Below are 24361 nucleotides of genomic sequence, written 5' to 3'. Positions count from 1 at the left end.
TTAAACATGGGATGTAGGAATTGAGGGTGGCTCCAACAGTTTGGATGCGGGTTGTTATTATTTGTTTATCTGAGCAACTAGAAAAATAGAATTGCTATTTTTTGAGATGGGGCAAGTTTAAGGAGAACCAGGTCTGGGAGGACGGTGAGGGAGTGTGGTGATTAATTTTATGTGTTAACCTGACTGGGCCATGTGGTCCCCAGGTATTTGGTCACACATTCTGGGTGTTTGTGCATGTATTTCTGGATGGGATGAACACCTGAATCTGCAAGACTGGGTAAGGTGGATTGTCCTTCCCAGTGGGGGTGGGCTTCATCCAATCTGCTGAACGCCTGAAGAGAACAACGACAACAAAAGGCTAAGAGAGCATTTGCTCCCTCTGCCTAAGTCCTTGAACTCAGACATAGATCTCTTCCTGCTTTTGGAACTGGACTCAGGCTGGATGGCTCTCCCAGTTCTCAGGCGTAAATAAATATTGTGTGTATATGTCCTATTGGTTCTGTTTCATTGGACACACAACAGAGTCAGAAGTTGGGGTGCTGCTTCTGTTCAGCATGAGATCCTACTCAGTATCCTGAAGGAGATGGGGAGTAGGCAGAGATACGAGATCACGAGGCAGTGAGAGCCGAATCGATCATTGAACTGAATCCTCCCAATCTCTGTCCTCCCCCCGCCAATATTTATTTATTTGGCTGCACCAGGTCTTAGTTGCGGCATGTGGGATCTAGTTCCCTGACCATGGGTTGAACCTGCAATGAGAGCTTGGAGTCTTAGTCACTGGACCACCAGGGAAGTCCCCCAGTCTCTGTCCCTTGACCCAGCGGAAGTTGCTTTTCTCCTCTGCACAGCTGCTGAAGCATCCTTTCCTGATTCTTCTCCCCAGAATAGTCCTGGGCTCCAGCTTTGCGTCCTGCTTAGAGAGTCACCTGTCTTTGGTTTCCCTAGAGGGTTCACATAAGCCCCAAGAAGCCCTAAATCCCCTCCCCTCCAACTGTGCGGTCCTCTGACAGAGGGGCCCTACAAGATGAGGGAGCCCTGAATAGAGAACTACCCCACCCACACCAGGCAAGAACAGCTGGGCTGGAAGGGGTGGGCTTCTCTTCACTGCTCTCTCCTGTTCTCCCAACAGGTCTGGGCCCCAGAAGCACCCCCTACGCCAGCTTCTCTTGTGGGGTTGGACCCTTCACACAGGACCGGGAAGTGCAGTGGAAGGGAAGGGTCATCCAGGCAGGTCCAGCTTCCTAACTGGGCACACCTCTCATTACTGGTGACCTGGGCAAGACATTTTGTCTCTCTGAGCCTCATTCTCCCCATCCACAACACAGGGATACATGTGAGTGCCTTACAGTATAGCTGAGGGTGGGATGCACCTGCCGCAGTGACCTGTCCTTAGCAAAATGACAGCAGAGAACAGGTCTTTCGAATCTTCTCTCATCCTCAGCCAGCCTCTATCCTTTCTGAGATTAGATTATTTAACCCCCAGCCTGTCCTTCAGAAACCAAATATTTACTAGGGACACGGGCAACCAGGGAACGGTTGCCAAGGGCAGGGCTTTCTGAAAGGCTGCCCGTCGCCCAGGAAACTGCCCCACTCTGGTTCCCTGGGGTCCAGCAGGTCGATGGATTCTGGTGCCACCTGCTGGATATTGTGCCACACTGCTCCTAAAGCATCCACACGCGGGAGTCCCCCCATCCCCGGGCAGGGAACACCCTCTGCCCCGCCCCTCTTCTCGCCCCAGCATCTCCACCGTGAAAAGTCCTTCCTACTTCTTGTCCCTAGGTTTTCCCAGAGACTAGAAGAACGGAAAGGAGCTGGAAGCACTGTGAACCACGGGGAGCGGAGGGAGGAGCAGTGTCCTTCCTGGAGAACGGCGAGGATCGAGGAGCAGGACTCCCGGTGGTGCGGGGTCCGAAGGAAACCCCTCCCCTTAATAGGCTTCCTGAAGCTCCGACTCCGCAGTGCAGACACACGTTTCGCTTCTCATTCGTTCGCTTCCCACCGAGAGCAGCGGCGGGGTGGGGAGTAAGACGTTAACATGGGGTGGGAGAATGACGTGTAAGGTCACAGCCAGGTCCTTACGCAACATCTCCTCCTGGCTCCCTCCTCCTTGCCAGCCGCTCAGCCCCTGATGCTCTAGTGTGGACTTCGCTTTTCTTCCCTGAGGAGAAACTGCCTACCTACCTTGACAGCATGTCAGACCAACCCCACCTCCCAACCCCCACCGTGGAGCCTCCGATCACCCTACTTCAAAGGGAATCCTCAGTGCAGACCAGGTCTCCTGAGTTGGATTCCTGCCTGGGGCAGCCCCTGTACCTGGCCATCCTGAGGTCAGCCTGCCCTGAAAAGTGAAGGGTGAGGTGGAGCCGCTGCTGAGTGTGTGTGTGTGTGTGTGTGTGTGTTGGGGGTGATAAAAAGACAAGAAGCTGTTGGGGTGCCTGTGGATGGCTCCTCTTTCCCTGGTTAGGATCACAAGCAGAGAAACTGAGGCAGAGGCACTTAGGAAAGGCTGGTCTCTACCTACCTGTCCCAGGGGAATACTGCACCTTGCAACCCACATGCCTCCTCCCAGACTTTTATCTGGGCTGGGGATGTCGCTGACTTGTGAGCCAGACACCCTGGCTCCCAGCCCAGAAGCTCATGTTGCCAATGTGCTTAAGAAGGGTGGGGGATGGAGCAGGAAGTTGGGGACCAAGGTCTCCCAGGGGTGGAGCAGGAAGTTGGGGACCAAGGTCTCCCAAGTCACAGACCCCTCCCACCTTCCCTCTGGAGCTGAGTGGCAGGGAAGGGAAAGGAGGCTGATGGAGGTGAGTCCACATCCTGCAGGCGAGGGGCGCTGCCCTGAGGACAGTAGGTATGGGGAGCGGAGTCAGGGAGCAGGGCCCCGGGAGAGGTTATGGGGTAGGGGGGCCTGCATGCTTTGACTCTGGTACTACCCTCTGACTCCAAACTCCCCTCAGCTGATGGCAGAAGGGCTGCTGGGAGTGCACTGGGGTGGATAGACTTGGCCCCTCAACTTCCAAATGGTGTGCGTGTAAAGCAGAGAGGCAATCAGAGAGGCTGGGGTGGATAGACTTGGCCCCTCAACTTCCAAATGGTGTGTGTGTAAAGCAGAGAGGCAATCAGAGAGGCTGGGGTGGGAATTCAATGCTCTTCTGAAGAGTCGAGGGAGATGCTGCCTTACCCCCACTCCCCATGGCTGGTCCCTCCTCCTCTCCAGACCCCACTCCTGGGTATGAGGAGAGCGGGAGGGCAGGGGTGGACGAGGGATTGAGGGAGAGATTGAGGGCAGCTGGGGTATTGACCCCTCCTCTCCGGGCTGACTGCCCAGCTCCCGGAAGAGCATTAGAACCGCAGAAGCTTAAAGGGCCCTCCGAGAGCTAATCCCAGCCGCAGCCATCTGAGAGCGGATGTGTGTGGGGGAAACGCGGGGGCGAGCGGAGGCCCACCTACCACTCCTCCTTCCCATGGCCTCCAGGGTGCGGCCATGGCCCCGCTGCTCCCCGCCGATGTGACGGTGACCCAGCTCTCCCGCTCCATCCACCTGTACTGCAGGCCGGGCCCAGCGGGGTCTCCAGGGCCCCGCCCACTGCTCCTGCTCCTGCCGTGGCTGGGGGCGAGGCCAGCTGCCCAGGGCAAGTACCTGCAGCTGTACCTGGCCTGCGGCTTCGACGTGCTGGCCGTGGAGAGCACGCTGAGCCACTTCCTGTGCCCACGCCAGGGCCTGAGGTGGGCTGCCCACGTGCTGGCACTGCTGCAGGGGCCTGGGGCCCTGGCCAGCCGCCCACTGGTGGTGCACGCACTCTCCCTGGGTGGCTACACCTTTGCACAGATGCTCCTGCTCATGGGCCAGGACCTGGGGCGCCACGGCAGCGTGGCCCAGCGCCTGAAGGGCCATATTTTCGACAGCCTGGTGGTGGGCAGCCTGGACCGCATGGCGCTGGGTGAGTGTACTGGGGCAAGGATGAGGGGGCACCTGGGCCACACAAGCCAGGCTGGACTCCAGGTGGATGGACAGGTCTGCTGACCAATGGGCCTGTGATCTAAGTGTCCCAGAGGTGTCTCGAGTCTCTGACCGTCCCACCTGATGTGGCCTTCCTACCTGGAGTGTCGGTCGTCTTGTCCCACCTGGGCCTTCCCCACTGTGGTTGAAAATACAACCCAGAGTGAGCGTGCTGCCTGGGTCCAACCTGGCACGCCTTTAACTCCAGCCTGTATTAAGACTAATTTACTGAGCACCTGTAACTTTCCGTACATACTCACATAATCCCCACATTGGGACCATGAAATAGATGTGGTGCCTTTTGAAATTCTTTTCTTGTGACACAAGCTTTGGAAAGAGTCTCAGCAATCATGTACAGCTGACCCATGAACAGGGTTTTTTAAACTGCTATGTGGGTCCATTATATGGGGTTTTTTTTCAGTAAATACGTATTATAGCACTACAATTTGAGGCTGGTTGAATCTGCAGATGTGGAATTGCACATGTGGAGGCCCGAGTGTGAAGTTACCTCTGATTTTCAACTGCGTGAAGGGTCAGCACCCCTAAACCCTGCAGTGTTCAAGAGCCAACTGTGATTGGGTGCACGGGTTTCCTCCAAAACAGTGATTCTGAAACTTTGGTGAGTCTCAGAATCACCTCGTGCTGAATCCTACTTCCACGAGCCTGGGCCTGTGGGTCCTAGATCTAGGTGGTTTCTGTTACACACTAGTTTCAGGACCACTGTGCTCTTCCTTCCTCTAAAGGACCAAACTAACATACCTCAAGTAACAAAGTAACTGCTCACAAAAGAATTGGACACAATTTAGTAAAGAAACTGCCTATAATGTGGAATACTTGGGTCAGATCCCTGGGTTGGGAAGATCCCCTGGAGTAAGGGATTGGCTACCCACCCCAGTATTCTTGCCTGGAGAATTCCATGGACAGAGGAGCCTGGTGGGCTACAGTCCATAGGATCACAAAGACTTGGACAGGACTGAGCGACTAACATTCTCACTTTAACGACTAAACAACAACCAAAAAAACCATCCCATGGGTCAGTTCTAATTGACCAGTTAGGTCTAACTCAAAAGGAGAATTCACCCTTGATGCAGAGTGACTTGGCATTTCTCTAAAAACCCTTAGATCTTTGCCTTTTCAATTGCTGGTCAAACTGCTTCCTGTATGGTTTTTGTAAAGCAATGTGCAAGACTATCTGTGAAACACGGCCTTGTTCTGGTCCATCCTCTCTTCTCTTTTACCATCCCCGGGTATCTGGATTTCCTTCTCCCACCCAGTCAGGTCACCTCAGACTCCAAGGTGCTCACCAAGACCGCAGATTCCAGGGCATAAGGCCTCAGGGGACCCTCAATGACCCGGTCACTTTGCAACTCCAGGAGCAGTTGTTGAACCAATTCTGAACCCACCCAACATCTTACCACCTAGATCTTTCCTTCTCGTCCCTGAAGATGTCACAAAGCTGGAAAATACCAGAGAGAGAGGCTGGGTCCTGACCACGTGGCTCTTTTAGGAATGGCCTGGGAAAGGGCAGGGACCAGCAGGCCGAGTGTGGGCTGAGGCCACCTCTCCCTGGCAGTCATGGGGCTGTTTCCAGCTCTCCACTACTCACAACTAGGGCCTTCTGCCCTCTGCTCCTTCCTGTCACTAGAGCATTCCCAGGCCACCTTCCTTGCCTCTGCCCAGAATGGTGTCTGTACCAGGCAGGACAGCTGGGTGCCCACTGACCAGCTACAACAAAGGCAGAGAAGGCAGTGTTTCTGTCCCAGGACCCCCAGCTCTAGGGATCCTCAGCAGTCCGTGTGTCAGTGCTGTCCCCCACTCCCAGGAGGCAGGGCCTGAGCCGCATATGACAACAGGTGCTAACCTCCTCCTCCTGGAACCCACAGGTGTGTCTCAGCTGATGAAGCCACAGGCCCTGGGCCCAGTGGTCAGGGCCACAGCCATGTTCTACTTCCACCTGTGTCCCAGCTGTACCATCCGGCATTATGAGGCTGCGGTGGCCGCGTTCCAGCAGCCACCCGTCAGGCCCCCGACACTTGTCTACTATAGTCTGGATGATCCCCTCTGTGACAGTGCCTGCCTGCAGGAGCTGCTGGCCGCCTGGCAGCGGCTGGGCATGCCGGTGTGGGTGCAGGCCTGGGAGACCTCGCGCCATGCGGCCCACCTGCGCCAGCACCCCCTGGAGTACAGCAGCACCCTCGCCACCTTCCTGGGGAGGCTCGGCCTTGTGGCCCCCGCAGCCCGGCTCTGATGGCACTCTGGGCTCCAGCTCCCCACTGGGATGGGGGCCAGCAGTCCAGTGGACAGGGGACGGAGACAGGACAGCAGAGGCGCTGAAACCTCTTGATTTATTCAGATTATTTTAACATACAATGACGCGACTGTGGCCCCCAAAGTGTGCAAAGTTAAAGCCTTCAACTGCAGCTGAGAGGAGAGGGCAGGGACGGTACACCCGGGCATGGGGGCCAGTCGGGAATGGTGGGCAGCCTCCTCCCCAGGGCCAGGGACGGGCAGCCTGAGGAGCAGGGCTGGGGAGTCCTGGCAAGGGGAAGGGGGCAGAGACTTCCCTCCGGCCTAGGTCAGGCCTGCTGAGGGCGCAGCAGCCTGGGAAGGGGCCGGAGGCAGGCCAGGAGAGCACCATTTTTGGGGTGGGGGGGTGCCCTACGGGAGAAGCCAGGAGGGGCCACTGGTCCCAGGGGTGGGAGCCGGGCCGGAGCAGGCTGCAGCGAGAAAGACCTGAGGCAGGCACAGGGCCTGAGAGTCCAGGCTGGCTGGGCTCAGGGGGGTGCTGAAGAACGGGGAACCTGGGAGGACTCCCAGGGCAAGCCAGCCCGGGAGCAGTCCTGACTCTGCAGGGGTGGAGGGGACTGGGGCGGGGGAGTAGGGGGCAGGGGGAGGCCCAAGGAAGGGCAGTGGACACTCAGGGCCCACCCCCGCCTCTCTCCCTGGAAAAGGAGCCGGGGAAGCAGCAGTGCAAGTCTGAGGACTGCTCAGTTACGGAGGGAGGCTGCGCCCAAAGCCGGGCCCTGGGGCACGCCTCCTCCGCTGCCTCGGCCGCAGGCACCACCGTCCTCAGTACAGCCGCTTCTCGTAACTGCAGGCACAAAGGCAGAGCGAAAACCCAGAGTGGGCGTGCGGGAAGCGGGCCCCGCCTTCCCAGAGCCCCTTGCCCAGGCTGGCCCTGGGCTGCCAGGTGGCCCCCAGACTCAGGGGAGGCAGTAAGCTGCTGCTGAAGCCCCTGCCCCTCAGCCACGGTGGGGGGTCGGGGGTGGGAAGAGACAGGAAGCAAGCCCAGTGCCTCTGTTCATCCACTTCAGGCCAAGGCTCCCGGAAGAGCCAGGCCAGGCCCAGAGACAGCCATGCTCCTCGGGCCACAGCTGGTGGAGGGTCTGTCCTCAGGGCCGGGGTGGAGGTGGCTAAGGACAGCACGGCCCATCCTCACAGGAAGAGGTCAGACCAAGCCGGGGCTCTGCCGCTCACATCTCCACCCACCCGTGCAGGCGCAGTGGCCTGAGCCCCCTGTGGTCACTGGGTCCGGTCCCAGGCAGGACAGCCTCAGGCCTGTGGTCAGGGACGCCTCTCTGCACCCCAGGAAGGGACATTTCCCCTGCAGGGGAGGCCAAGGCCAGCTGCCCCCACCAGGATGTAGTCCTAGGGTCCAAGTCCCATGATGACACCCCAGCTCCACCTCCAGCCCAGCGCCCCCCACCCCAGCCCAGGCCCCACCCAGACTGCCCGCTGCTCTACTCTACGCTTGGCCCCGGGCAGCGCAGTTACTTACACGGCAGAAAGGTATAGCTATGGGAGGATGGGGCAGAAAGAGACACAGGTTAGATGCCCGCCTCTGCCTGGGGGGACTGGCCCTCTCGATCAGGGCGGGGCTGCATGCCTGCAACTACTGCTGCCAACTAGCGCTACCCCCGCCCATGGTTGCCCCAGCACCAGCTCTGGCATCGGTCTCTCTGCCCTTCTCCCTACCAAGGGCTTGCGCCCCCAGCCTCCACTGGCCTGCTTGATGCCACCACCAGCGAGAGCCCAGCACCGCCAGCCCTGCGACCAGCCACCAAGCTTCTGAGCAAGCAAGGGCTGGGAAGCTGGGAGGGACAAGTGGTCACATCTCCCGTGCCCAGCTCGGGGGTTGGGGGGTGAGACCACCGAGGGGAGGGGAGGGCCTGCCTGCATGGGGGGCTAAAGGGCGGGGTTCCAGGGTGGGCCAGGCCCTGAAGGAGAGGGTGCTGGGGTCACCCTGCCGCAGCCTCCGTCCCTGAAACCTCGGCTCAGCCTCTGAACCACGGCCCCGCCTGCCCGACCCAGGGCCAGCCAGCCAGGGCCAGGAAGCCGCCACACTTACGAGTGCAGGCCGTGGACGCCGCCCTCGATCTGGGCCGACATGGTCCGCTTCTCAAACTTGAGCTCTCCTGAGTACATCATGGACCTGCCAGCGGGGAGATGGCACCGGTCAGAGGCAGCAAGCAGGGAGGAGAGACAGAGAAAGGAAGCGAGGGGGGTGCCAGGAACCTCCCACTCGCCTCCCACCTGCGGCCCTTGAGTCGCCGCACTCACCGCAGGACAGACAGACTCCGGGCCCCGATGTCCTGGCAGCCGTGCTGGATGCCCGCTATGAGGTAGGGCACGAACTTCTGAATGGAGCCTTTGTCCTGGATGGAGCCCGAGACGCCCTGCGCAATCTTCACCTTGTCCCCCTCGCTGCGTGGAGGGCAGGAAGACTGAGCCCCACTGCCCAGGGCTCAGGGGACCCCACTCCACCTCTCGAGGGTACTGGCAGAGGGGCTACTAGCCAGCAGGCATGCTCAGTCCTTCAGTAGTGTCTGACTCTGTGCGACCCCATGGACTGTAGCCCTCCAGGCTCCTCTGTTCATGGGATTCTCTAGGCAAGAATGCTGGAGTGGGTTGCCATGCCCTCCTCCAGGGGATCTTCCCAACCCAGGGATCGAACCTCTGTTGCTTATGTCTCCTGCATTGGCAGGCAGGTTCTTTACCATCAGCACCCCCGAGGAAGCCCCAGAACGACTCCTAAAGCTGTTACTCTCTGTGCTACAGCGCAAATAAGCGTGGGTTCCTAGTTGTGGCCCCGGCACTGTCTCGGGCCTGTGACTCGTTGCCCTGTGCCTCGGTTTCCAGAGCTGTAATATGGAGACTGGGTGCCACCGTGGGAAGTCAGAGGGTAGGTGCGGACCTAAAGGACTGGAGGCCGATGTGCTGGCCCAAGGCTGGGGAGGGGTGGGGTGGGCAGGCACCTGAAGTAGCGTTTCTGGCTGCTGCTGCTCTTCTCCATGGCGTCCAGCGAGCCCATGCCGCGGTACTTCTTGAGCCTCACACCATCCGAGAAGAAGTATTCGCCGGGGGCCTCCGTGGTGGCCGCGAGCAGGGAACCCATCATCACTGCAGCAGTTGGGGGGTCAGGGTCTCTAGCCCCTGGGCCCTCCAACCACCCCTCGCCGGCCTGCCCCATCCCCAGCGGACCGGCCCCCTCACCTGTGGAGGCTCCGAGGGCCAGCGCCTTAACCACGTGCCCCACGGTCTGGATGCCGCCGTCGGCTATGACTGGGACCCCGAAGCGCCGGGCATACTCAGCCACTTTGTACACGGCAGTGCCCTGGGGCCGACCACAGGCCATCACTGGGGACGGTACACAAGACAGGTGTCAACAGTGTCAACAGCAATAGGGGCCAAGGACAGGCCTCTTGCGCCTTACCTCCACTTGGCGAAAAGGACTGCTCTGGATGTTCACGTGGCAAATAAAAATAACAACAGCAGTAGGGTAAATGTCATTCCAGGAACCTGCACCTCCTCACCTACAAGAGCCCTATGGGGACACCAGCGGCTGCATCAGTACTGACCTCAGCCTCGCCTCTCTCCACACACTAGCTACCCCTCACCATTACTAGGGTTAGGTACTCACAGCCTCCTTTGGGATATTGGTTTGTATTTCTTTAAGTTTCATTGTCCAAGACTCTTAAGTATTGATTTCTAAGTGAGAATTCTAAGAAACCGACACATATCTGGGGAATGGATGCAAAGCTAGATAAAGGAGGAAAGAAGTCTCCTGTGCCTGTACCTCTGTTTTTTTCTTTTCACATCCCCAAGATTTAGAACAACGCCCGACACACAGCAGGTGCTCAACTGCTGCTGCTAAGTCGCTTCAGTCGTGTCCGACTCTGTGCGACCCCATAGACGGCAGCCCACCAGGCTCCCCCGTCCCTGGGATTCTCCAGGCAAGAACACTGGAGTGGGTTGCCATTTCCTTCTCCAACGCATGAAAGTGAAAAGTGAAAATGAAGTCGCTCAGTCGTGTCCGACTCTTAGCGACCTCATGGACTGCAGCCTACCAGGCTCCTCCGTCCATGGGATTTTCCAGGCAAGAGTACTGGAGTGGGGTGCCATTGCCTTCTCCGAGGTGCTCAACTAACATTCCTTAATTTATAGAAGAGGCCTACATCTTACCTCAGGGATCAGCTAATACAGAGGTGGAATGGAGTGGATTGCCATATTCTCCTCCAGGGAATCTTCCCAAACCAGTATTGAACCCTGGTCTCCCACATTGCAGATGGATTCTTTACCATCTGAGTCACCAGGGAAGCCCAGACAGTTAAAAGCAGAGGCTTAAAGACCAAACAGGTCGTGCAGCATTTGGGAGACATGACCCTCACTAAAGGGACCAAATACCTCAGTCCTGGGCCCACCAATTGGGCTTCCCAGACCAGAATCGGAGAAGCAGACTGACACACACCAAAAATTTACAGTCACCTCCTCGGATACCTGTCTCCCCACAAGTCAGTGGGCTAAACAGTCAGTCTGAGCCTGGGTCACTCCTGAACCCCAGGAAGGGGCCTGGCTGAGTGAGCGCTCTGCACGCACTCGTGGCAGGAGAGTGAGGCCCTGGGGCCTGATAAAGGCTGGGGGACGTTCGAAGTGCAGCCACTCACGCTCCTCCTGACACTCACCTTCCTGGGTGATGCAGATGGAGCCGCATCCCATGCCCACACGCAGCCCATCCACACCAGCGTCAATCAGGTTCTTGGCCTGAGCTGCTGTCACCACTGGGGAGGGGCAGTCAGAGGGGAGGAAGAGTGTCAGGATGGGTTGCCCCTGCCCTGCCCAAGGGCGTCCTGGGACTCCAGTCCATACCCACCCCCCACCAACCTACTGTGACCAAAGCCCATTCCTGCACCCCCCCCCCAACCTCCCATGCCAGGAGCAATGCCACCACCAGAGGATGCCAAGTGACACAGAGAGGTTACACGGTGAGGGGGCGAGGGCCAGGATGTGAGCAGGGACCCTGCACTCACCATTGCCCCCAATCACCTGGAGGTGGGGGTACTTCTGCTTAATGTAGTGTACCATGGCGATCTGATACACAGAGTTCCCTTGGGATGAGTCCTGTGGGAAGGGGACCAGGAAAGTTGAGGGTGGAGGCTGAGGGCCCTCACTGAGGGAGGGGGGTTTGGGGAGTCTTGAGTGGACAAACCAATGAAAGCCCTATGAGAATGCGCCCCTGTCTGTTTCTGGGCAGTCACTAGACAACTCTCAGCAGATTCTCAAAGGGGCTTGCCTCTCCCCCAGAGGGTAAGTACCACTCACGGATAGTTGCACAGCAGACAAAGCCCCTTCATACCCACAATATGGACCAGTCCTCACAGCAAAGAGATGGGACCTGGAGTCACATTCTATTCCCACCAACTCACTAACTAAATTACTTAACCTCTTGAAGCTCAGCTTCCCCAACTGACAAATGGGCTTTATAATCAATGAGGATTAACTGAATTCACCTACATAAAGTTCTTAGTGTGGCACCTGGTGAGCCATCGAACTCAATGAGCGCGATAAACATCAAGGTCATGTTATCTACATGCAGAGTGCCCCAGGCGGCTCCTCAGTTAGTTCTAAGCTGTCAGAGTCCCAGTGACCCTCCCAGTTCTGACACTGGGCTTAATTAGAGGTGAAGCTGGGTCTTCCAAAGTACAGACTCCACTGAACCGCCCCTTCTCCAGGGCAGTGCCCCTACCAGCACTATGACATCAGCGCCCGCCTGGGTGAGCAGGTCCAGGCGGTATTTGTCATCCTCACGGGTGCCCACAGCCGCCCCGCACAGCAGCTGCTTGTGGGAATCCTTGGAGGCCAGGGGGTAGTCCCGGTTCTTCTTCAGGTCAGTGCGGGCAATGATGGCCACTAACTCATCTCGATCATTGACAATGGGCAGCTTTCCTGACAAGGAACGCAGGAGTGAGATGGAAGAGCAGGCTTCTGGAGGTCGGGTAGGATGGATAATGAGGATGAAAATAGACCAGGCCAGAGATTCCCCTGCAGTACCCAATGCCACCACTAGGTGACAGCACCCACCCAGGAAGTGTTCCTAGGGACCTGGCCCTCTGCCCAGGGAACAGGAAGCAAAGAAACCCAGTTCCTGGAACTCTTCCTGCCCTGTGGCTAGGCCGGGCTCCGTGGGCAGCCCCTGCGCACTGGCAGCCCTTCACCTGCTGGGCCACAGGCCACAGTGGTCAAAACCTCCTAGCCAGGGCACAAACGTGAGGTTGTCCTGCCGGGGGGAACATATGTCCCATCCACTGCCACCCCTGAGGACGATCCAGCCTGGGCCACGGGGGCATTTCCCAGTGGCTCCCATAGGGGCCTAATGAATACTATGTCAACTACCCCACTGGCAAATGAATTTAACTGCAGGACTTCTCAGAGCCCTTGATAAAGTAATGAACCATTCCTTATGCAAGATGGGGACACAGAAGCATTCTCTGGCTTTCTAGGACCACAGTGCCCTTTCTTCATGATGAGTGTTTCACAGAACGAGTTGTTTTGAGAAACATACTGTGAAGACGCCAAATAAGGGATGGGATTTCCTAAGCCAGGAAAGAGACCTCAGGAATCATGCTCCAGTCTGAGGTTATTCAGACCTGTCCCCAGCCTGGTTGCAGGGACAACCTGCAAAGCTGTGAAGCAAAAGGGGGCTCTGATGGGAGGCGGGGGTGGGGAGGTGGGTTGTATTTTCCACCTGCTCCCTGGTACCTTTCTTGCTGCGCTGCAGAATCTCATTTGCCTCTTTCAATGTTACACCTGCTGGAGCCACCACCAGCTCATTCCGTGGGGTCATCACCTGTGGGGCCAGGAACATTTGCCTGCAGGTTGGCAGGTGAGAGAGAAGGGAGCCAGGCCTCCCTCTGGTCCCTGGTCACAGGCACCAGCCTGAGGCCCCAGACCTGGGGTCCTCTCTGCCCCCAGCCATACCCTCCCTGCCGCACAGGTACCTCACTGAGAAGGGTGGTGTGGTCCTTCTCGGCAAGGAAGTCGATGTCTCGGGAGGTGACGATGCCCACCAGCTTGCTGCCCATGGTGCCCGTCTCAGTGATGGGGATGCCTGAGAAGCCATGCCGGACCTTGGCCTCCAGCACATCACCCACGGTATGCGAGGGGCTTAGCACCACGGGGTCCGTGATGAAGCCCTGTTCAAATTTCTGAGGGCAGAGACAGGGGAAGGAAAAGGCTGGAAGAAAGCTGGAGATGGTGTACAGTCTGGCCACAGGGGACAGAATGTACTGGGGCAGGAAGCCAGTGAGCCCTGTGCCCTCACTGGAAGGGCAGACAAGACCCCGCAGGAATCAGCCAGGGAGCGCACGGGCCCACAGACTTGGCAATGGAGGTTTGGGGAGGGGCGAGGGTCTGTGAGGCAGGGGACCACCAGAGGGCATCTTCTTCCTGGGAATGGGCCTGGTACTTGCCTTGACCTTCCGCACCTCATTGGCCTGGAATTCTGGAGTGCAGTTGTGGTGAATGAAACCAATACCACCCATCAGCTGGGGTAGAAGGGAAGTACAGTTAGAGTCAGCCAGTCGTCCTCACTCTGCCAACCCCACCTCTGATTCCAATTCCTCCTGACGTCCGGCCCACCCTGCTCAGTCCTCCCAGCCCTGGGGTCTCCACCCACGTGCCCAACTCACAGCCATTGCAATGGCCATGTCAGCCTCCGTCACAGTGTCCATGGGGGATGAGATGAGTGGCGTCTTTAGTGTGATCTTCCGAGTCAGGGCTGAAGTCAGATCCTGAGGGTGGAGACGTGGTCTACGTGAAAAGTGTTATCATTCATTCAACAAACACTTACTGAGCTCCTGTGTGTGCCTGGCACCGACCCTGGGGATACAGCAGTGAGCAAAGCGAATGAGGTCTCTGCTACGTCCTCTGGAGCTTACATTCTACTTGGAAAGAAAAATGACACTCACGAAACATATCCAAGATGATTCTGGTTGGGGTGAAGGCTCCAAAGAAAAGCAAGAGGCAGAATGACCATTGGAGGAAGAATGTGGTGGTTGGTAAAACCTTTCTTGAGGGGATGACAAAGGGAAACTAGTCAAGTAGAAGTCCAGGAGTCTTTCCAGGTCAAGGGAACTGTATGTGAAACCCTGCCTCTGATTCCAGTTCTCCCTGAGGTGCATTTAAGAAAGAAAAAGCTAGCAGAGTAGAGGGAAGGGAGAGAGACGGGGAGGGGAGGGGGGCAAGGATGTGTAGCCTTGAAAGCCTTGGGGAGGAGCTTGGATTCAATTTTGCGATGAGAAGCCACTGGAGGACCACAAGAAGAAGAAAGACATGATCTGATTTGTGTTTCAAAGAGTTCGCTCAGGCTCCAATGTGAAGACGGGATTCTGGGTGACAAGGTCTAGGCAGAGAGACCACTAGGGAGGCTGCTGATGGGTCCAGGTGGGAGATTCTGGGGCCTGGTGAGATGGAGGCATGGGAAGGAGTCTATTAGGCAGCCCAGCCGGGGAGAAGGTGACTACCTGTCCATAGCTCAAAGGAGAGGTCAAGACGGCAAGGGTATTCAGGAAGCATCTGCCTGTGAGCAGTAGATAAGGCCGGATTGCAGACGCCTCCGAGATTCAGGCTAACAGCTGTGGATCCTAGCCCCCCAAACCCCCAGACACAGACTTTGCTACATAACTTCCTGGAGACTCAAGGACCCCTACAGTCTATTCCCAGAGTCAGGCCGAGAACCTTGGGCCTGCAGTCTAGAAAACTTCCCTTGTCCTCGCTTGTCCTAGCACAGAAGAGCCACAGCCTCCTGACATAGACCAAAGGAAGGAGACCCTTGATGGCCAGTGGGCTTCTTCCATCCCTCTCTTCCTTGCACTCTGCCCAGGATCTGGGACAAAGTCAAGTGTTAGTTGCTCAGCTGTGTCCAACTCTTTGCGACCCCGTGCAGCCCACCGGGACCCTCTGTCCACAGGGATTTTCTAGGCAAGAGTACTGGAGGGGGTTGCCATTCCCTTCTCCAGGGGATCTTCCTGACTCAGGGATCGGACCTGGGACTTCTGCATTGCAGGCAGATTCTTTACCATTTCAGCCACCAGGGAAGCACCAGCACAAGGCCAGGCTGCTCACTTTCACTTTGTGAAACTGAACAGCCAAACCAAGAAGGCTTCCAGGTTGCTATCACAAAGGGAATATCCAGAATAGTCCTAATGTCCCCTTAACAATCTGTCTGGGTCAGCACTGACTACACAAGCTGGATGTGAGCTTCCCCAACATATAAAAGATCTGGGCACACTCAGGCCCTCTGGCGTTCCATAAGAATCAAACCTGAATAAATATTAATGATAACAGCAACAGAAAAACTTTTTTTAAAATGCATACTAATTCATCATAGGATAACTTTTCCATGAAATGACTAACACCCATTAGCATTTAGCCTCTTGGCTCCTATAATGTTGCGTATTTTTAAAATTTTATTTATTATTTAAAAAAACTTTTTTTTGGCTGTGCTGGGTCTTCCTTGCTACACATGGGCTTTCTCTAGTTGTGGTGAGCAGGGGCTACGCTGCGTTGTGGTGTGAGGGCCTCTCGTTTCGGTGGCCTTTCTTGCTGCGGAGCACAGCTTTAGGTGCACAGGCTCAGGAGTTGTGGTGCACAGGCTTAGTTGCTCTGAGGCGTATGGAATCTTCCCAGACCAGTAATCGAACCTGTGTCTCCTGCATTACCATGCAGATTCTCAAACACTGTGCCACCAGGGAAATTTGGGTTGTCATATGTTAATAGTAGGACTTCCCTAGTGGCTCAGACGGTAAAGCATCTGCCTACAATGCGGGAGACCTGGGTTCGATTCCTGGGTCGGGAAGATCCCCTGGAGAAGGAAATGGCAATCTACTCCAGCACTCTTGCCTGGAAAATCCCATGGACGGAGGAGCCTGATAGGCTACAGTCCGTGGGGTCACAAAGAGTCAGACACGACTGAGCGACTTCACTTTCACTTTTCATGTTAATAGTATAAAGGATATTGGTCATTGATTCAGTTTATTCCTAAGCCCCACCGGTTAAGAGAAGCATTGTTTCCTTGTATTAGACCACAATCTAACTTCTTCAGATCTTCTCACCAGTTCATCTAAGTCATGGATCCACAAACAAGTCTGTCCACCTCTTCCAAAGTTTCCATAATTTTACTGGCTTCTAGGGTATCTTTGTTTAGCACTTCAGAAGAAATCCAGTAAGTAATAAAGCAGCCACACCTTCATCCACCCCACACCCTCCCTGGGCCTTTCTGAACTTCACTGCAGGCCCCAGGCCAGACCCACCTTTCAGGATCCCACTGAATCCCCATCACTGCCTCTAACCCATCAGGCATAATCCACTGCCCACAGCACAAATGGCTACATCCACCTTCCCCAGAAAAATCTCTCTCCCACACCCCTGAGCCAGAGATCGGTGTACTATGCCACACACACAGCCCCTCGCCCTTTACTCACCACTTCATCAGCTGTGAAGTCTATGAATCCTGGGAGAATCAGGAAGTCGCTGTGAAGAAAGGAAGTGAGCATTACTGGGTGAGGAGGGGGTTCCTGAAAGGGGCAGGGCCTGCCACTCCAGGGGAAGCAGTGTGTAGCTGGGGAAAGGAGCCGAGTATCTGAACCCTGTGACCTGTTCAGGACTGAACCACCCTCGTGCCCCCTGATAGTTGTCAACCTCAGCCCAGAGAGCTAGAGCCAAACGTGGCACAAACTCTGTAGTCCTGGGGCGCCACCAGGGCAGCTAGCCCCAAACACCCATTGCCTTTAGGGCTCAGAGTTCATCAAGGGACCCAGACATTCCCATAAGGCTGCACCCAGTGGATACAGGGTCTGCCCTTGAAAACTTCTCAGTCTTGGAGGCGGGGAGATGATAAATAAACACGGAAGGCACCTGAGAACAGTGTAGGAGCGCCACCCAGCATGAACACCACACAGCACAGAGCAAGCTGCTCGGCCCAGTGCTGGGGCTGCTGAGTCACACAGGGCTCAGAATGGCACCAAGGGACCCCAGGGGGCTGAGCATGGGGTACATGCCAATAGAGCAGGCATCCCTAACGCTCTGCCCAGTTGGACTGGAGCAACCAACGGACACGGCCTGGGATGGGAAACAAGAGGAAGGGGCCTTACGGTTAGGACCACAACACAGGAGGCCCAGCCAAAGCCTGGCAGTGGCCAACACTAACCTGGGCCATGGTCCCAGCAATCCCCAGAAGAGGGGTACAGGCCTGCCCAGGTGCCGCAAAGCACAGGGCCACAGCCCAGGAGGCCTGACGGGCCTGCAATCTCAGGGCCTTGACAGACACGCCCAAAAGTAAACGTCTCAGGGTGTTCAGGAACACTCCCAACCAGACTAAGCAAAGCAGCAGGCACCCCAGGGCCAGAAGGAGAAGCTACAGGGTGGAAGGGATGAGTGGGGTCTTTAATTTGCCCCAGGGTGTAGAACGACTCCCTGGGAGTGTTCCTGGGAGACACCACTGAAAAATATATCATATATACTCTATCCCACTTCATCAAAGACCACCAAAGAAATAATCTTAACTGCCCCTGTCCCCTGGGGGCCCTTCTGTACAGTGAAGAGGCCTCTGTGGCTCACTTAGAGGCAGGAAAAGAAATGCTGGAGTCTGGGCCCCTTGGCATTTTCTAGGTATCACACATACCCCTCGCCTGGCCCACATCTCAGCTACGCAGACAAGCAAGAGGAGACACTCCTCAGGAATGATTGGGTATCCTGGTGTCCAGGGAAACAGCCTGCCAGGCAGGAGCGCTTATAGGCAAAGACAGGAGCTAGCAGGGGACAGGGCAAGGATGCTCTTGGCTCAGAGCATCCCTACTCCACCCTTAGTCCCAGGTCCTGATGCTCTTTCCTGGCATGGACACAGTCCTGCAGCCAAGAGAAGAGCTAGTGCCAGGCCTGCAGCCAGCAGGACAACTGGCCCAGGGCCCATGGAAAAACACACTAAGCCAGAGGGAAATGGTCTTGTCTTCTTCAAAAATCCTGGGTGGGGAGGGCTTGGGTGGGTGATCGTCAAAGAATACTCCGGCCAAGTGGGGAACACCAGTACTAACTTGTAGGCAGGCAGGGGCACACGTGGAAAGTGGGCTGGACTGGAGGGTGGAAAAAAAGAGCCATCCCAACTGCCCAGCTGGGCATATCCTGGGGGCAACACCCAAGCAGCTGCCTGAGCACCACCACCTCCCCCCCTCACCCCCTGCACCGACTCTTGCCCTCGTGGTGACGCTGGGAGTGAGAGTGTCCTGGACCAAGGTCTGGGAAAAGTCTCCAGAACCACATCTCCTGTTCTCACACGCCCCCAGTGCCCCCTTCATGCGGTCAAGATGCCCCGAGGAAAGAGGAAGGGGGCAGGCCGGACCCGGATCTAGCCAGAAACAGGGCATGGCACTGAGGGCCGCGATGTCGCTGTGCCACGTCCGTCCGTCTGCTCTCGGCGCGGGCCGCCTTCCTTCCCTGGCCCGGCCTTGCCCGCACCCGCCCACCCCCAACCCCTGCTCGCTCCCGCCGCAGCCCAAGTGGCTTGAATCGGGCCGGGGACACGGGCGTCACCCAGGAACGAGCGGCGCACTTGCAGGGCCGGGGCCTGGGAGGATCGCGGCGCGTTAGTGCGCGCGCCCAGGTGGGGCTGAGGCCCCCAGCGCTTACTTGTAGGTGAGGCCGTCGGCGTTGGCGAACAGCTGCTGCGCAGTGAGCCCATCCTCGGGCACGTAACCGGTGCCGCCGCTGATCAGGTAGTCCGCCATGCTGCCAGGAGACACCGCGACCCGACATAAACACCCGCGCGGGCCGCCCCGCCGCTGCTGCTGCTGCCGCCGCCGAGGCTGCTGCTGCTGCTGCTGCTGCTGCTGACGCCGCACCACGGCCACGCTGCCGCCGCGGGCTGGGCGGGCCGGGGGCGGGGGCTGCGGCAGCCGCGGGGCGGGCCCCGGGCACCGCCCTCACTGGCACCCCCGTTCCTCCCGCCCCTCCCTCGGGAGCCCGCCGCCTCCGCCCCCAGCAGCACAAAGAGCCCCGCGGAGCCCGGCCCAGCCGCCGCCGCGCGCACGCCCAGGGCTACCCGCAGTGGCACAGCGGCCGCTGGGAACCGGGGCGGCGGAGGGCGTGTGTTCACCGGAGGAGGGGGCGGAGCCAGGTCGGGACACGGCCCCTCCGCCGCTCCAAGTCCCGCCTCTTAGGTTCCCCGCAGCGCCTCCGCCAGGGCCAGCATCCCGGGCCACCCAGGCCACCGACCCCGCGGGCATGAGTCTCCCCGGGGCCCTGCTGCCTAGTCCCAGGGTAACCTCTCACACGGTTTATCTTCCCCAAGACTAAGGCTCAGACTCGAATCAGGGCCCGGAGCCCTGAGGAACTGGTTTGGGCCGGCAGCTGCCCAACACACAGGAGTCTGAGGTTGTATACCTTCTCTGCAGTGCACCCCCACCCTGCTCCCCACAACCGGGCATCATTCCTAGGGGTCAGGCATCTGAACAATGCCAATCCCAGACCTTTGGGTGGCTTTGGAGCCCTCTGCCGTCTACAAGGCATTTTTCATAAATGATCACATTTACTCTGCTGCTGCTGCTGCTAAGTCGCTTCAGTCGTGTCCGACTCTGTGGGACCCCAGAGACGGCAGCCTACCAGGCTCCCCCGTCCCTGGGATCCTCCAGGCAAGAACACTGGAGTGGGTTGCCATTTCCTTCTCCAATGCATGAAAGTGAAAAGTGAAAGTGAAGTCCTCTCAGTCGTGTCCAACTCCTACTAATTGCCAATTATTAGGTGTCCTCCCCCCACCCCTGCTTTATAGATGCAAAACCTACAGTTCAGGAGGGGTTGGGGACAGGCACTACCCCTGGTTCCTGATCTAATGCTTCAATCTGACATCCTGTGTTATCCTCAGCTGAGAGAGTATTGTGGATACCAGGGAGGTTTAGCCCCAGAGAGCAAAGTTTGCTTTTATTCGGAGGGTAGCATGGTGGGAAGCTGGGGGTGGGGGGGAACCACAGGCCTGACTTAGGCAAGTAAATATACATACAGATTAGGACAGAGGCTAGGGAAGTCTTGAGAATTTCCGCAAGCAGACATTTGGTGGCCCTGGATGCCCAGCAAGACCCAGATTTCTACATGAAGGTAGTAAGATTAGGTAGCAGGTTGATTCCCATGGGAGGAGGTGGGGTGTCTGGGGCTGGCCCTTCCCCTTCATGTGACCAGAACTGCTAATGCTACTCCCTGACGAGAAGCTGGAAAGCAGATGTCAGCCCCTTCCCTGCCCCAGGCCCAAATGCCACCCTCTCCTCCCTCTGTCCTCATCTAGTCCCTTGGTGAGATGAGGGACAAGTGGGCCAGGGACCCTGTCCTTTCCTTGGCAGGGCAGCTGTCTGTGGTCCTCCTCCTGTCCCCAGCCCTGGAGGCTGGGTTTGTTTACCTCTCACCAGTGTGGTGGCAGCCGAGCCCAAGGGAGCCTCCCTGAGATGCCCAGCCTCCCTCAGTGACTCCCCGGGACCCTGCCAGGAAAACAGAGACTGTTCCATCTGTGTGAGAGGGAAGGGGAGGCTTCCCACAGAGCTAGAACGATGAGGCCCATGAGGCTAGAGTGCTGCTGGGGACTCACAGATGTCCACTGTGCCCTCTTTCTTACTGCGGGGCACCAGAAAAATCACAGATTCCCAAACTTCCCTCTCCAACTCGGGAGTTTGAAGGAGGCTCCTGATGGGGGCCCCTGGAAGCCCTCTGGTGTTGAGGAGGGCCTGCTAGGGTTCTCTGCTGAGTGGGAGTTGGGGCCAGCTTGCCAGGGATACCTAGGGTGTACCTGATACCTCAGCACTCACAGACTCATGCAGAGGATCTGAGCCATATGGGGAAAGGGGTTATCCTGAGGGCACAAGCATGAGGACCTCCTAGTAGCCGCCTGGAGGCAGAGCAGTGAGCCTGGCTAGAGGAAGCAACTGGCCATTCAGCGCCAGTTGCTTCCTGGGCACCTTTCTAGCCACAGAAAGATGAAGCTAGAAGGGCATGGCAGGAACAGCACACAGGCTGCCCCTGTGGTCTGCTCTGGGTCACTGTCTCCTGCAACGTGGGCCATGGATGGCTAGGGTTCCCCCAGGGCTGGGGCCCAGGACAGCAGCTGGGGTCTGCCAGCTCAGGTGACCTCAGTATGACATTTGCCCCGCCTCGAACTCAGAACCAGGAGAGGAGGGCTGCCATCAGGCTGAGTTGTGGGGAGAGTCCTCCTCCCAGCATGACAGACCTCACAACCCCACTCCCTTTCTGCTGCCCACTGCCCGCCACCGCCCCCCCCACCTCCTCCTGCTTTGACCTGTGTCCGGGCATCTCATTACTCTAAGCTGCTGGGCTCAGCCCTGGGTTAGGCTGTCCTTTTCCAGAGACTGTTAATCCACCTCCCACCCCCACCCTCAGCTTTCCTCCTCCCTTTTCCTGATCTTCCCCAGCTGCTTCCTCCCTGGGGAGGAGACACCAAGCAACCGGTGGGCCTCCCCAGCTCAAGGAAGGGCCAATGGTCCCCTGAGGCTCCACACCTATCAGCTGTGAGCAGGAGAGCAGGCCAAGCCCCATCAAGGCCCTTCCTTCAAAAGGGGGGGAATGGTGCCCAGCCAGGCACCCACATCCAGGCAGGGAACCCGGAGGTCTCTTTCTAGTCTGGGGCTATTTTGAAGGGACAAGCTTTCAAAACACTTCCAAGGGGAGATTTGTGGGAGTTGTGGGGAGGAGCATTAACACTGACATTGCTGAGCTTGTTTAGGGGACCTAGCTTGTCCAGGTTCAAGCCAGAGCGCAATAACTCTGGCCTCAGACCTAGACTTCTCATGGAACCCTGTCCTCTTCCCACAGTTTCTAAACTAGAGCTGGCAGATGGAGGTCTAGCCAGCAGGTTTTGAATCTTACTACGCCACCTGGCTGGGTCTCAGGTTTGACACCAGCTCTTCAGAATCTGGTGGGGGTGGCGATAGCACAGGTGCAGAAGTACAGTCTGCAGAAAGGATGCTCCTGCATGGCCCTGGTCTGAGTTCCAAAATGACACTCTTGCAACACCTGCCCCAACCAAGGCACTGCCTCCATCCAGCCCCCCTGGGCCCCTCTCCTCCTATGGCCTCTCTCTGTCACCCTAGACCCTGAGCCCCAGTAGCTGGGTTTCTAGGATGGCAAGGATGCAGGTGCCCGAAACTGAGTCAATTCTAGAGAGCCAGCCTTCCGGGGCAGGAGGGGCCCGGTTTCACCCAGCAGCCCCTTAAGCCATTAAAAGTTCTTACATAATAGCGGCCAGCCCCTGGGCAGAGCTAATTCCCCCAGACCACCAACCACCCCCCCCCCAAAAAAAAACCCAGCTTCCAGGTCACCTCCCCAAGCTGCTGAGCACCAACAGATGGGACACAGAAAGAAGTCCAAATCCTCTGGACCAGAAGGACAGTGGGTTGCATTTCAAGCTGCGGTACAATCCAGAGATTAGCCACTGTCTCCTTTTCAGTCAGTCCCCTGGGGCCCAGATCAACACCTCCACTCTTCCTCCAATGACCCTTACAGACCCCAGCAGGGTAAGGGCAGAGCCGGGTTTGAATCTTAAAAGAGAGACCCTGGGGTGAGCTGCACTGGCAGTCTCATCAGACCTCAGTGAATGGGGGAGGAGGGGCTTGTGTCCTTACCAGGCTCTGAGAGGGTCATCCATCTGGACACCCACCCTGACAGTAAGACTCTGAAGATAGTTCTAGGAGGAGACAGCTAAGGAGGAGTAAGCCAAGTTGGACTTGGACTCCAACAGGTTCGGTTTGAACCCCCTGAGTTGGAGCCACTTGGACCAGGTATTATCGGGTGTGTAGTTGAGGTCAGACCCCGGGCTCAGATTTTAGGGATCGTTGTTTTCCCGACCTGCTCCCTGGTGCAACTCAGCACTGAGCCCTCGGCACAGTGCCCGCTTGCATCCCCAAACAAAGCCGGGTGTGTGGCATCTGAGCCCAGTTTCAGGAAGTTTCAGGTTGAGGCGATAAGAGGGCTTGAGTGGTGGGATATGCCCTTTCCCTCCCCAGCAGCGCTGCCCGGTTCCCAGGGCCACCGCGCCCGCCCCGGATGCGCCCCGCGCGCTCTGCCCTGGGCGTCACCTCTCGGGCTCGTAGCCGGCCTGCAGCAGGCGGGCGCTGTACCGTTGCGCCGCCGTCTCGTGTCCCGGGTGCTGCCGGGCTCCGGGCTCCGGAACATCAGCGGTTCCGCCTCCCTGCAGAGACACCGGGAACGGCGCCGACCCTGCTGGCGGAGCGCGTGGCTCCTCCATGCGGAGGCCGCTGCTCGAGGCGGGCGGGAGCCTCTTCTCCTGGAGGCTCCCGGGCCACCGCTCGGGAGTGAGTGCAGCCCAGTCGAGTCCGGGGAAGGGGCGGGGCCGCCGAGGCGGAGCCTGCGCGCCGGGGGCGGGCTTCCAGTGCCGCGGGCGGGGCTGCTCCGGGGCGGGAGTCCGCTGCGCTGGCAAAACTCTCCCACCGGCCCATCTACCGAAACTCAGCCTGTCTTTCCCATCCCCGGATCCGCCACAGGATGCTGGGAGATGGAAGTTGAACTGCAGAAGACCTCCACCCCTTCCCCACTGCCCGGACCTTCTAGTTTTTCCTGGCCCCTTCCAAGGGAAAATCAAAAAAGAGCGCAGCCGGGGCTTACTTCGCGTCTTACGTCGGTTCCTCTTCTTGGGAACCGAGGCTCGGTCCTTTGAAGCGCCTCCTACCGGCCAGCCTCAGACCTACCTTGCTAGAGCAAGATGTGTGTGCTTAGTCGCTCAGTCGTGTCCGGCTCTTTGCGACCCCGTGGACCTCCCAAGGCTCCTCTGTCCATGGGGATTCTCCAGGCAAGAATACTGGAGTGGGTTGCCATGCCCTCCTGGAGGATAGGCTGGGAGATTATCCATCTGCCTTTGCCTACCGAGCCCTTCACCTGTTCAACAGATTCTCTTAGGAGGAAAACAGGTTTCCCTTAGCCCTTACCTGTCATTGTCTGAGGAAGGAACAGATAAGACTGCAGGCTCCTTAAGGAAAAGGACCTTGTTTTCCCTCGCCTGGGGTACCCTATAACCAGGAA

The 24361-nt window shown here is 57.6% G+C and overlaps 2 protein-coding genes across 2 annotated transcripts; one reads left to right on the top strand and one right to left on the bottom strand.

Moving 5' to 3' along the window:
• The first annotated feature begins 2769 nt into the window (after window positions 1–2769).
• LOC138987603 (uncharacterized) lies at window positions 2770–6301 on the top strand. Its single transcript, XM_070369273.1, has 3 exons — window positions 2770–2804; window positions 3476–3941; window positions 5884–6301. Exons 1-3 carry the CDS (start codon window positions 2799–2801, stop codon window positions 6246–6248), a joined length of 837 nt encoding a protein of 278 aa, XP_070225374.1. The 5' UTR covers window positions 2770–2798; the 3' UTR covers window positions 6249–6301.
• A 25-nt stretch (window positions 6302–6326) lies between these two features.
• IMPDH1 (inosine monophosphate dehydrogenase 1) lies at window positions 6327–23653 on the bottom strand. Its single transcript, XM_070369271.1, has 15 exons — window positions 23401–23653; window positions 18959–19057; window positions 16759–16807; window positions 13966–14067; window positions 13747–13821; window positions 13276–13482; window positions 13037–13124; window positions 12024–12223; window positions 11308–11398; window positions 10963–11058; window positions 9494–9637; window positions 9256–9400; window positions 8561–8704; window positions 8349–8432; window positions 6327–7091 (listed from the first exon to the last, which is right to left on the bottom strand). The coding sequence occupies exons 1-15, from the start codon at window positions 23568–23570 to the stop codon at window positions 7070–7072; spliced, it is 1716 nt and encodes a 571-aa protein (XP_070225372.1). The 5' UTR covers window positions 23571–23653; the 3' UTR covers window positions 6327–7069.
• Window positions 23654–24361: the final 708 nt, after the last annotated feature.

The sequence above is a fragment of the Bos mutus genome, chromosome 4 (assembly GCF_027580195.1).
Source record: "Bos mutus isolate GX-2022 chromosome 4, NWIPB_WYAK_1.1, whole genome shotgun sequence".
Taxonomy (NCBI): domain Eukaryota; kingdom Metazoa; phylum Chordata; class Mammalia; order Artiodactyla; family Bovidae; genus Bos; species Bos mutus.
The sequence above is the reverse complement of the archived record's forward strand: the minus strand, read 5'-3'. Positions and strand labels throughout refer to the sequence as shown.

Excerpts from the sequence above, each read along its gene's own strand:
- LOC138987603 (XM_070369273.1), top strand. Across the intron at positions 3,942-5,883 it reads CCTGGACCGCATGGCGCTGG|GTGTGTCTCAGCTGATGAAG; the intron begins GTGAGTGTACTG and ends TGGAACCCACAG.
- IMPDH1 (XM_070369271.1), bottom strand. The coding sequence starts at position 23,570 with ATGGAGGAGCCACGCGCTCCGCCAGCAGGGTCGGCGCCGTTCCCGGTG. Across the intron at positions 19,058-23,400 it reads GCCGGCTACGAGCCCGAGAG|CATGGCGGACTACCTGATCA; the intron begins GTGACGCCCAGG and ends GTCTCCTGGCAG. Across the intron at positions 8,433-8,560 it reads CGGAGTCTGTCTGTCCTGCG|GTCCATGATGTACTCAGGAG; the intron begins GTGAGTGCGGCG and ends CCCCGCTGGCAG.